The sequence below is a fragment of the Platalea leucorodia genome (assembly GCF_965183815.1).
Source record: "Platalea leucorodia genome assembly, chromosome: Z".
Taxonomy (NCBI): domain Eukaryota; kingdom Metazoa; phylum Chordata; class Aves; order Pelecaniformes; family Threskiornithidae; genus Platalea; species Platalea leucorodia.
In genome coordinates this window covers 63,804,961-63,817,742 of record NC_138858.1, presented here as the reverse complement: position 1 = coordinate 63,817,742, position 12,782 = coordinate 63,804,961, and the positions used below count along the sequence as shown (strand labels likewise).

Below are 12,782 nucleotides of genomic sequence, written 5' to 3'. Positions count from 1 at the left end.
AATATGGAGCTACTTAATACTAGAACAATGACTACTTAAAGATAGATTTTTTCCTCTTTTCTTTTTCTCCATGTAATCAAGTTGTACTAGCTCTCCTGTACAGTCTGTCTGATCAGTTTTCACTACTGAGTATGACTTTCCAAGCAGTGAAGAGAACACTTTACTAAAAAACATCAAAAAGGAAGGCTCAGTGAGAGAGGCAAAAGCATACTACCAACTACTTTCCTGTTGAAAAGTAGGTTAGATCTGAAATCAACAGTATCAACTCAGTTAAATAAGAAAAAATAGGAAAACTATTAACTAATCAGATCAAAAAACCCATTATCTTATGAGCTTCCCATCAGTAGTGTTCCTCTAAATTATAGGTGATATGAACAAAACTTTTTTAAGAATAATCAATTTAAAATACATCTATTTTTAAAAGTCTTGACATGAAAATGCAAAACTACAAAAAGCTTAATATTCAGCCAATTAAAGAAAAGTAACACCTTGCCAGTTACATTGACTTAATTTCTATCGCCGCATAATGGTATATTGGAACACATTAACAGAAAGAAATCTAGAGATTTCATGCTACAGTCATGAACAATAAAGACTATTATGAGTAGAGGATAACCAAATAATGAAGTTTTAATGAGAATCAGTATTTTCAATCTGCTGATGCCTCAAAATTTGCAATGAAAAAAACAGTTTCCGTCTTAGAAGCTTCAAACTGTGAAGTTTAAGCACAGTAATCCTTAATGATAAATTTATCAAGTTGAATCTAATATTTTATTGAAATTAACATTTCACATCTTTACTGGCTACCTAGAAAACTCAGATGCACAGTCATAACATTCACATACTAGATTTAAGCAAAAGTTACTGTCTCAGCTTACGTACCACTTTTCACAATGGTAATAATGTTAGTGGAGATTCCGACTACAACCAGAGATAAAGTTAGAAGCCTAGAACGACTAAGCTAATTTTTGTAAGAGTAAATAATTGAACATACAGATATTCAAATGGCAATTTTAACAACAAAGGAGACAAGAAGTAGTGTGCACTTAACCATTGCTTTGGAAGTGTTTCCAAACAGGAAATCATTACAAAAAACAGGTTTTCAGGCAGCATTATCAATATTCCCTTGTAATCTTTCTCTTCCCCTTGCCCCTCACACTTTTTTGCTCTTTATTCTATCTCACATAATTCTGATTACACAGTCTTTGGAACATGAACCACATCTTATATGACTGCATGGTATCTTCACAATACCAGACAAGTTAAAATTAGCAATTATTTACCAACGTTATCTTCTTAGTAAGTTAAGACAAGTTTAGAGAACAGCAGCAAAAGGCTGCCACAATAATATTAAATTTAAAATAAAAAAGCTTGACATGTATATCTACTTAATGTACAACTAAGAGGAAAAAAAAAAAAGCAAATGCCTGAAATGCATAAACACCAAAAAGCGAAAAACTCACTTAGCATACTATGCAGGGACGTAAGTGGAACAGTGGATGCAAACAAAAGGCATATCAGGGGATGGAAGGGGCATGGGGTAAATTTCAACAGCTAACCCAGGCAAGGAAAGCAAAAGCATTAAAGCCATCCTCAAATGGCGAAGAAAGTCTACATTATAACTTGCCTCCAGGCAAGGGTTTATATACAATATATACAATCTTCTCCCAGTGAAAATATCTGAGGGGATATTTTGAAAAAGGCACCTGAGTTTTTGATCATTTTTGACAAATTTAAGATAACCTATTAGCACCTATCTCGCACTCCACCAAGAGAAAAAAACCTGCTATTAAAAAAAAACAACAGTATGTATGTCTACATGACTGCTCTAGAGACAAGCTTATATTAAAACTACATATACACACACACACACATTATATACATTTAACTTTAGAGGACTGAAGACAGCTTCCCCCAAAAGCTCACAAGGACCAAACTTTGTTCATTTTTTCAAAGAATCTGATTAGAACTTTTTAACAGTAGCAGTTAGTCTGCTGAACAGTCTGACACCTTCATGAATTAGGTAAGTAAGTTTTTTTAGCTTGCCACTTGTTAGAAGCAGAGAAATTAAATACTAACATCAGGAAAAATAGCATTCACCACTTTTCAAATGAATCTTAAATCTTCTGTTCTGTAAGCAAAAACCTTGCATTACTTGATTACACACACAGCAGCTCTCATATCCACGTATCTTATTCTCTTTATTTGGATTAGTCGACTTTTAATGAACATTTAAGTTATTTGAAGTTGGATCCTGAATGTTCATGGGGATAGCAGGATGTCAGTTTCAACTGAATACTCTAGAACTACATATAAATAAAGAAGTAAACCCTCTTAATACAATGGAAAGTTGGAGTTAAGTTAGTGTCCTAGTTTATGTTCTACTTGAATCTTAGACAATCCAGCATTTATATATTGTGATTTTTAGGCCTTATAAAAACTAAGGTTTTGCTCGCAGTGTTAATTGACCCAACTGTAATTATACTTAATTAGAATTTTCTACTACTGCTCTCAATCATAATTTATCAAGGATTACAATGCTGTAAAAGTACATACTAAACAGACTACTTGCTGCAGCTGTAGTAGTGGTATATGAGAAACATCTACAGTTTTAAAGTGCTGTGTCCTCTTTCAACTAGACATAGTAGTATTAGCTTAATAGGCTAGACTACTTTATTATCTTTTTAATTTTTTTTTTTAAATTTTTTAAAAAAATTTACCTTTGAGTGAAAGTTAAAAAAAAAATCAAATTACATAGAAACCTACTTGGCAGTGAAAACACACACATTGCTAAAAGAATCTTAGACACTAAGTAATATGTAAATTATTTACCTTGGTTGCAATGACAGCTTTATCACCGTCTTGCGTGGCAAAGAATCTTGGGAAGACTGAACATCATCCTGCAAGAGAACATCTTTGAATTTGCTTTTGAATACACTTAAACATATAATATATAAGCTTAGTCTATTTTATGAACTTTACGAAGTACAAAACCATGCTAGCCATATGATAAACAGAAGCCTGTTTTAGCATATTACACAGGACGATGAACCACATAAGTTTATAAACTAAGTACTTCAGATTGACAAAAGAAAAAGGCTCACTTTGACCAATTCATTGAGAAACCTTTGCTTTAATTAAATGCCTCGTATTAGATACCATTATCAAATTGTCACTCCTATGTTTTCATTTTTGCATACAAGGCATCATAATCACCAACTTCCTTCAAATTTTGCAATACTCATCATATATTTTTATTAACTTTCTCTTGCTAGAAGTTTACTCTCTGAAACCCTACACTCCTGTATATTTATCACAAGGATTTAGAGTTTAGTCACCTGTCAGATCTCGTTGTTACCTTATATTGTACATAAAGAAAATTTTCAAAAAACATAATTTGGGCTGTATTTATGATTTTTATGTGATATAAATTACTTGAAGAATTGTTTCACAATATTGATGAGTTCTTATTTTTCACTAGCTTGTCTCTTTTCTTAAATACAACATGACCCAGTGCTCACTTCCAGTGAGAAAAGGTAGTGACAACCCATTGCTGTCACTATCGCATTAGTCTTCAAATAAGAGAACCAAACTGTTGATGTACTGTTACATTCCTATTAGTTCATATAATAGTGACAACTATACACTTTGCAACAGAAGTGCAAAGCTCCCAGTTCCTCAGAATACTCCAAAACATCCTCAAAATCATGTTTTTCAAATCGAACTATTGCCACTTAGATGAAAGTTTTCTTTCTGCACTCAAAGAAATAAGATTAATACAGAGGAATGGTGCAATGTTTGCATAGCTTTACTTTTATAGGTTGGAGCTCATCGTATTGGTTGGAACATTCAAGGATCTCTAAGTTTCTTCTATTTTTCAGTGTATTGTCTTCCAAGCAATTTCGTTTTTGTTTGTTTACTAATCTAAGGTCTATAAAACTTACACGTGATGTACAAAGCATTCAGTTATCAGCTGAGAAAACCATGATGCTTTTGTGTGTAACTAATAATTAAGAATAGCAGAAACACGGCGCACGCAATATCATTCTGGAATCCTTCCATCATGACTCATTTCCAACTTCCTTTTTCCTGGCTTCAAGAAGGCCAATTTTCCCCTCATTGTACCTGTTATCTATTTGAATGCTGCTACAGTCTCTTGCTCTGTTCCATTGCCCGTGTGTTTTTTTCCTTCCTCACCCCTCAAAGACAACAGCCGTTTTCAGTCTTAAAATATTCATCATTTGACTTTCTCAACTCTCTCAACATTCATTCTGAATGCCCACCTCTGAGCAATTCTTGATGTCAGCTTCCATTAACCACCAAAATACCATGATGGTATTTCAAAACAAGTGCCTTTGAACCTTCTACTTGCTCGAGATTTGCAAAAGGTTTTTTGTAAATATCCTGAAGTTCTCCTGTTAGCATTCTACAAATCACACATTAAAGACCTTTTGCCGTGGTAACCAAAGCACTGTATGATATGCCAAAGTTATGCCGTGTATCATACAGATAAATCATAATCTACTTCTGTAATCACTTTTTTTTTCTGTTTTATATATAAATACACAATAAATTCATTGAAATAAGAACCTCCTTTTTCATTTATGCTTTCACAGTGGTAATAGTGGGTTTGTCTTAGTATGCTCCTAGGCAATATACAGTTTAAAGACCAATTAGTACTTCTACAATCCAGTGGTATTAATGCAGACTCAAAGAACAGGAACAATGAAAGTTTACTAAAAGGTAACATCACAAAATCCTCCAATAAAAAATCCTCCAATACAATTCAGAATAGAAGTGAAAACTTCATTCCATGAATGTCTTCAAAATATTCTTATTTTATGAAGATGCACATTCATTTTGTTAGCCTTTCCAATCAGGAGAAAAATGACATATTTGCAGCACACATCCAATCCACATAGCACACACCCACAGGGACATAAATGCAGCATGCACATATATGTTAGTATCAAAGCCATAAAATGTATAAGGAACTATTTTAACAAATTTTTTGTTTCTTTAAACATATGCGACTGAAAGAGTAATTCAAGGTAGGGCTCATCTGGCACATCTAAGTCAGCAGAATATATGTCATCTTAGTTATATTAGAAGTGTGAGGTAATCATATAATAAAGACTGTTTTAATCCTGCTATGTTTATGCACAAGAAACTAAAGCATCTTGTTTCCTCTCTATTCCAGGTATATGGACTTAGGTAGACTTCCTAAGACTACCTAGCTATCACAGCAGAGAGCTTTTGTTCAGAAAGTGAAGAAACTAAGAATTTTGAAAGGAAACAATATTAGCATGTGTGTTTCTTCAAGGTGCTCTTCACTTCAAAATGGGTCTTAAAATGATATGCAGGCATCTGTTGCTGACTTTATCATTGGTAGATTCCTATTTTGATTTTCAGCTAAGGAAAAAAAGCACAAGGTCTTGTCTAGACCTGGTCTTGCAAATTCAGCTTAGGCTTATGTTCAGGATGGAAATTTTCCTCTTCTTCCATTTGTTAAGGAATCAGCAAAGTCAAATTACAGGACTGCATACCGTTATATATTCACATATCATATGTATTTCACTGAAGTCACGAACAAATTCATGCCCACAAGAAAATTAGAACACCTGGTTTTACTATGTAATTCACAAAGTGGAACAAAATAAGCCCATTTACTTTAGATGCATATGGGTTTTTTCAGCATTAACTGCTGAAGCTTTCACTTTTTACTTTCCAATATCTTCAATTAATATAAACAGTGATAAGTAGCAGATTTTTGAGCAGGTATTAGCAGGAAATTTCATTCTGACTTTTCCCAGGCCACTCAAACTTGTATCAAAAAGACATAATTCACATCTTATTTTTGGAGAAGATCAAGAAACACAGCTCACCATCTTCAGGAACGGAGTCGATACATCATAACTATAAGCACCTTTATCCTTTAGGATAAGAATATGAGCAGAGTCAATTATCACTTTCTTCAAGTTCATTATTGAATGGAAAAGCCTGTTAAAAATTAAGTCTTAGTTAGTCTTCAGGTTTTTTTTATTCAATGCAATAACATCAAAATGTAAAAAGATTAAAGAACTCAAAAGTATGACTTACAGAAAACAAATGTAAGTTTTAATATCACTATAACATGAAATTAAAACCAGCTAGTAGCAACGGGTGACCAGACTGCAAAATGCAGAAATATTCTCAATTTCATTATATTCCTACCTAGTTAAAGAACTCTCGGTATTGTGTCTACCTAGCTTCTTTTGAAATCCCAGAAATTTTGTTTGGACATCAAATTCTTGTGTCAGCGGATTAAAAAATATTTCATAAATGAAGAAATCAAATAATCAAGTAATCAATCCACTTCTCTTGTACAGCACCACTACACTTCCAGTACTGAGTACATCACTAGCTATAGCAAATCTGTACCTCTGAAATAAATACTTCTGTTTTAAAAAAGCAAAAGGAAATTATGATTTAAGTTTATATATTTACAATAAATTACCTAGTGCCATAATCCACAACTACCCAATCTTTAGATGTTCCTGTAATAGCATCATGATGCTGAAAGAGTCCAAGGTTCCTCCTAGCTTCTGTCAGCAATTTATAGCTATCCACTGAAGGAAAGACACTCATCTTCTCAGATTTACTGGACTGTACCAAAGCCAAGGAGTAGAGGATTTCAGCTGCCCTGGAATTGCAGAGAAGAATCAAATACTTATATAGGTTTAAAAAGCAAAAAGCAACACACATTTCACCTGAAGAATAAACTGTTGTTTTTACATCTTTCCTCATGCCTAGTTCCACAAGTTCTTTAAACCTTAATCTTTTACTTTTTAGCCCGTTTCTAGCTTCAAACAGTTAAAAATCACTGCTGCACTTCATCAACTAGTTTTACACCTTGTAAGCTTCCTGCAAGGCTTCAGTGATGGAAAATAGAGCTTTAAAATAAAAACATGCCAGTACAAAGTAGTATACCATTTTCACAAATGTATGAGGTATACAGATCTGATCTTAAAATGATACAGTATGGATAGACTGCCTTATAGGAGACATACAATTCCCGTTTCAAAAAACAACTTATTAAACAAATAAAATTATCTTAAAGAAATAAATTAATCTGTACACTCTATATAATATCTATTCTGCCATTTGTACTTTAAGCAAACTAAATTCTCCTAAAGACTTAGGCAGTTCATGTACCTGCTCACTATTCATTCACCTCAATAGTGAGAACAGTGGATTCAAAAACCCTTAGAGTGAACAGAATGCAGAGCCCTTCTATTTCTTATGCAAAAGCCTAGCACTAAAATATAACCGTTAAGTTCTCACTTGCTTTATAAGAATCTACATTTATTTTACAAAAAAGAAAAAAACCCAAACTCGCTATAATTGCCAGTCATTATCAATATCTGACTAACAAAGATGCCTGTACAAATTCTGGGAAACCATCTGTTGACTTTTTTCCTATCTTCTTTTCCTAAAATGTTACAGTTCTGTTTCTGTAAGTCTGAAGTGTCAGATTCCTTTTCAAACTTTATTTGAGCTTAATGAAGGTTTCTCAAGTGTTTGAAGAAATCACAAGGATACAGGTTAATGTTATAAAAAGCAAAGAAAGCAACATATGTTCTTGAAACAAATGTAAAACTAACTTCTAAGCATGCAAATAAGAAAAAAAGAAAAAAGGAAAATACGTTAACTTTTACATTTACCCACGTTGTCAGCGAGTGCATGTGTTGAAATTTAAACTAGGTGCAACAACAAATTTTAAAATCATTCTCAACTTGGGTTGTCAGACTGTGCATTGATATTAACTGTTAACATGAAAAATACCTTTGGATTCAGTTTGGTCTTTATGCATCACATAGGTGACAATTATGTAAAAACAGCAAGTAGCATGTGTCAAACTAAACTGAAAGGTACGCTGTACATATAACAGCTCAATTCACTTTCATATTGCCAATATTTGAGGAATAGGATGAGATTTTGCTCTTACAGGTAAGATAATTGCTCAGAAGCTACACACAAAATCAAGATGTTAAAAGTTGTAATTCCTTTTTTTTATTACTAGTGCACTTAAGCTTAATGGCTGTGATTTTAGTGTTGCTTAGTGCAAATTCCTACATCTACGCATTCCTCCTACTTTGTTTTATTACAGCTTAATTTGAAAGGAAAACAAGTATACTGTAGTTAAAAAGGCACCAGATGCATATTCATCTAGTGGATAAACCCTGTCTGAAAGCGTTTTACCTTTTTTCACAAATTTGACTTAGTCACTAAACACTGATGCAACTGTAGCTATGAAGAAGAGAACAAAAAAAAATTTACTCTTCAAAATACAGGTTAGATTTCTCTCCCCACAATCCACCTCCATGTTTTTTTTTTAAATAGGGAAGTCCATTATTTATAATCAAAGTAACAACCTTAAAAACAAAAGAAATAACATTAAAATGAAGCTGTACAGTAAATACATTTTCAGTTCATACTGCTTCCAGAACTTCACTTCAAATCCATTTTATCTATAAGGAACACTTGGAACTCTTTAGCCTTTCAGAAAAATAACTGATTCTGCTTTACAGATCCATTCAGTACATCAGCCTAATAGACGCAGAATTTTCCTTTGAAGTGTCAGTATTATTCTAAACATTAGAATGGTTCAATGGTCAAAGATTAAAGACACTCAGAAGTGAAACCACGAGAAACATTATATTAGAGAACACTTCAACTTATAAGTAAGAATTTACCTCTCTCTATACAGCTTTTATGGAAAGATATTAAAGCCTTGGTTTCTCACCTCTATTTCAAATTACTGCAGATTACCTAGTTACCACATATTACCCACTTTGTTGTAATTTGTCACTGTATCTCACCTGATGGGACAGTGTAAATAGACCAAAATTTGCTCCACTGATTGCTCAAAGCCTACGCTAGGTTACTTTTAGGTCCACTTTATCTGTAACCTAAATTAATAAATAATTTTTCCAAGAGTTTCTGAACTCTCAAGATGTGGTCTTTTCTATCTATCTGTACAGTTAGAAGTATCACCGCAGCTCTTGTCCTCCTTCTGAATTACTTCAACAATTTTTTTTGCAGACTTACCACAATTTTTCACACACACACACACACACACACACACACACACACACACGCGCGCGCGCGCCAGATAGACACACACGCCAGATAGACAGATATAAGTTAGCTCAAAAAGAACTATGGAAAACTTAATCACATGGTTGGAGCAAGGGTATTATTAATTAAATATGATCATAATGTGTTTCTTCTGACTTTAAAGAAAATAAAAAATAAAAGGCAAAACTCCTAATTCTGCTGTTCTCACAACTAATATGCCATCCCTGAAGATTCTCCAGGTCTCTGAAAGCACAACTGCCAAAAAAACCTGATATTAAACTGACAAGAACAGATCTATACATTTTGTTCTTACATGTTATTCACAGAGGATAACAAAGGATGAAAAGCTGCCCAGGTATATTTTTAGAAGTGTGCTTCGTTTTAATTCATAACACTGAACGTTTAGTCTTCTTCCAGAGACTCTTTACCTGTAAGTCTAGCACCTTTTTCAGAAGTTAAAGGGAACTGAAATTCTTACATGAAGGAATCTTTTAGCAGTGAAAACTTGTAAATACTACAACTAATGCTGAAAGCAATTCATATGAAGTTTTCTGCCACGTAAGTAATAAAAAGCAGAAGAACGACAATAAAGTAAACACACTTAAAAATTTTTAGAAAATAGGCTATGATTAAGCTAAAAGAAAATTAAATCCTTGGTGCATTTTAACAAACAGAAAGGAGTTTCGGCAAAAGTATGAAATACAATTAAGTAGGGAATTCAATTTATAAGGACATCATCTGTCCTGTTTTCTATATATCTTGTCTTTTCCAACAGCAGTATTAAGAAGGCTGTTTTCACTGAAAACCAAAGATTCTTATGATAAACAAGCTAATGAGAACAGAGCTAATTAGTATTTATAATGTCAATACAGTAAGTAAAAAAAAATGCTTCCAAGAAAATCATTCCTGGCGATGCTTGATACTCTATTTGCAAACTATTTCTGAATAGTTGTCAAACTTCCTGATTACTGTTAGCTTTACAAATGCCCTCTTAGTAATATCCTAACATTCTTGGGTTTGTACATAAGTTAAGCATAACACTTGTAACATTCCAAAGTTCTGATTAAAAACACTGCAGAAGTCACTCCTCTGCTAACTTCTCCTTACTATATTATTTTTACATTATTCTGCCAAAGGGATCCTCGCCTTGCTTTATGTCATTCCTCTCAGCTTTGGTCTTATGTTTCTTCTCCTTCCTGACAGTCTTTGCCTTCTTTCCTCCCTGGTTTCCCATTTGAAACTTTTCTCCTTCCTGATTAATGCAATGCCTTCAAAGTTACATTACATTGTCTCTTCCCTAACACTTTTCTGTTCTCAGGCCCTTGATCTCACTTCTCCTTACACATTTCTTATTCTTTCTATTGCTTTCATTTCTTCTTCACTAATTTTCTTGATTTCCTCAGGTCTCTTACTCTGTATTCTTCGAGTGGAGAGAGGCATCTGGAAAAAGCCACTTCCATTACAAGAAAAACATACTACAGATCACAGAGTAGCTGAGTCCCAAGTTTGCGAACCAGAGTCAAGACTTGATTCCCTGGAAGAAGGAAAACAAATTCTGCTAGATACAGAGGTTTCTCTTCTGAAAGGTACTTGTACCTGCCTCCAAAACACTACTGTCCATGCTCTCAAAACACTACTTTCCACACCCCTCTTGCTCCCTCCACTACTGCAGCAGCCATTACAACACAGAAAAAAATTATGAGAAATCCTTAAGGAAGGATTTCTCAGCATTACAGGAATTCTCTAGCACAAAAATGTCTGAACAGCATATAGAAGAACTACAATAGGTATATTTTAAAGGGTCCTTCCAGAAGACAAGAAGTGTCCTTTGACCAAAGATTCTTGGAAGGATAATCTTTTGGAAATTGAGTTTCTAGGTTTTGGAAATGGATGAAATGTCCACGGTTTACATCATACGCATCTGTCCCAGATTTCTTTCTGGAGCCTTAAAATACAGTTAAATTGTTTTACAACGCATCTTCTCTACAGCGGCTACAAGGGAGAACCACTTAAATTCCCTTTAGCAAAATTCAGCAATAATTTTTCCTTTAAAGAAGATGCAAACACTTTTTAGTAGAGCAGTACCTTATAATCTGAGATCACTTGGCACGCAATATTCCTAACTACTTCTCAACTGCCTCTAACAACCCTTGTAAAATTCGCACCTTTGTATTTCCCTCTAAGAGAGTTCACAGTATAGCCATAATGATAGAGCTGACAGCTACCCAAATCCGATACAGAAATAAAAAGCATAGTACCTGGTATTTTTCATGGAAGCGGGATTTGCTGATCACTTGCACAATATTTTAGAAGAATTTGTTTGGATGGAAAAATTATTGTTGCATTTCTGTGAATTTACTAAAAAAACAGATACACTGACTAATCTTTGTAGCTAGAACTACATTTGGGGGCCATTTAGGCTATCCTTATTGTAAGTAAACTTAAACTGTGTGTTTGAAAACCACTCTTCCATCTGTCCAACAGATTTAGATTACTTATACATTCATCTCTCCTGCATGCCAAGACATATGTTATGAATTTACTGGATGGCAGTATTTACCGTAAGTAGGATTCCAGGACTCTATCCAGTCGTTTATAGAAGGGTCGCGATGTAAAGTATCCACTCCAGTAATGATGATCTCTGTCTGCATAGGTGAAGAAGTCTCCACTTAAAACAGGGAAAAATGAATTGCTGCTCTTTTCACCCAAATTGCTTTCTTTGCGCAGAGCTTCAAAGTAATCTGATAAAGTTCCAAACTGGGCCTGAATGAAAATTAAAGTTACTGTAACACAGTTCCATTTTCTTTATTTAGACATATGAAGAGAATGAATATGCTTGGTTTCATATACATTTTATAAATACGCTAGTCTTCCAGCAGAATTATAGCACAAATCCTACCCTAAAGAGCTTTAAAGTTTCCCTGCATGCTTACCAAACAAGGTGAATAGCTCTTCCAAAAGCATTTCAACTTCATTTGAACTCAGTACAAGACAGACATGCACCTGTTGGAGCACGGCCAGATGAGGGCCACAAAAACAATTAGAGGGCTGGAGCACCTCTGCTGTGCCAAAAGGCTGAGAGAGCTGGGGTTGTTCAGCCTGGAGAAAAGAAGGCACCAGGAAGACCTTACTGTGGCCCTTCAACACTTAGAGGGAGCTTGTAAGAAAGATGGGGACAAACTTTTTAGCAGGACCTGCAGTGACAGGACACGGGGTAATGGTTTTAGACTAAAAGAGGGTAGATTCAGACTAGATATAAGGAAGAAATTTTTTACGATGATGTGGTGAAACACTGGAATGGGTTGCCCAGAGAGACTGTAGTTGCCCAGTCCCTGGAAACATTCAAGGTCAGGCTGGACAGGGCTCTGAACAACCTGATCTAGTGGAAGGTGTCCCTGCTCATTGCAGGGGCTTGGACTAGATGACCTTTAAAGGTTCCTTCCCACTCAAACCATTCTATGACTCATGAAATATGAAATACATTTTTTTAAAAGTATAAATCAGTATCTAAAATACAAGCTACACCTCAACAAATAAACAAAGCATTCTTTCATGTTGTATAAGTAATATCTCAATAAGTAGATATCTGGACTAAATAAGAAACTTAATGTAATGCAACAAGAGCATATTTGTCTTAATCCTGCATTTTCAAAATTAACTCT

The 12,782-nt window shown here is 34.3% G+C and overlaps 1 protein-coding gene across 6 annotated transcripts in view; it reads right to left on the bottom strand.

Annotated features, from left to right (window-relative positions):
• Window positions 1-12,782, bottom strand: part of MAN2A1 (mannosidase alpha class 2A member 1) — a 121,077-nt gene that overhangs the window by 54,628 nt on the left and 53,667 nt on the right. For 5 of the 6 annotated variants that reach the window (XM_082337327.1, XM_082337329.1, XM_082337330.1 and 2 more), the window contains 4 exons: window positions 11,681-11,883; window positions 6,497-6,682; window positions 5,886-6,000; window positions 2,833-2,900 (listed from right to left, as the gene is read on the bottom strand). In XM_082337327.1, the coding sequence (XP_082193453.1) occupies window positions 2,833-2,900; window positions 5,886-6,000; window positions 6,497-6,682; window positions 11,681-11,883 (572 nt within the window). The remainder of the gene's footprint in view (window positions 1-2,832; window positions 2,901-5,885; window positions 6,001-6,496; window positions 6,683-11,680; window positions 11,884-12,782) is intronic. The other variant, XM_082337328.1, reaches the window with a different exon arrangement.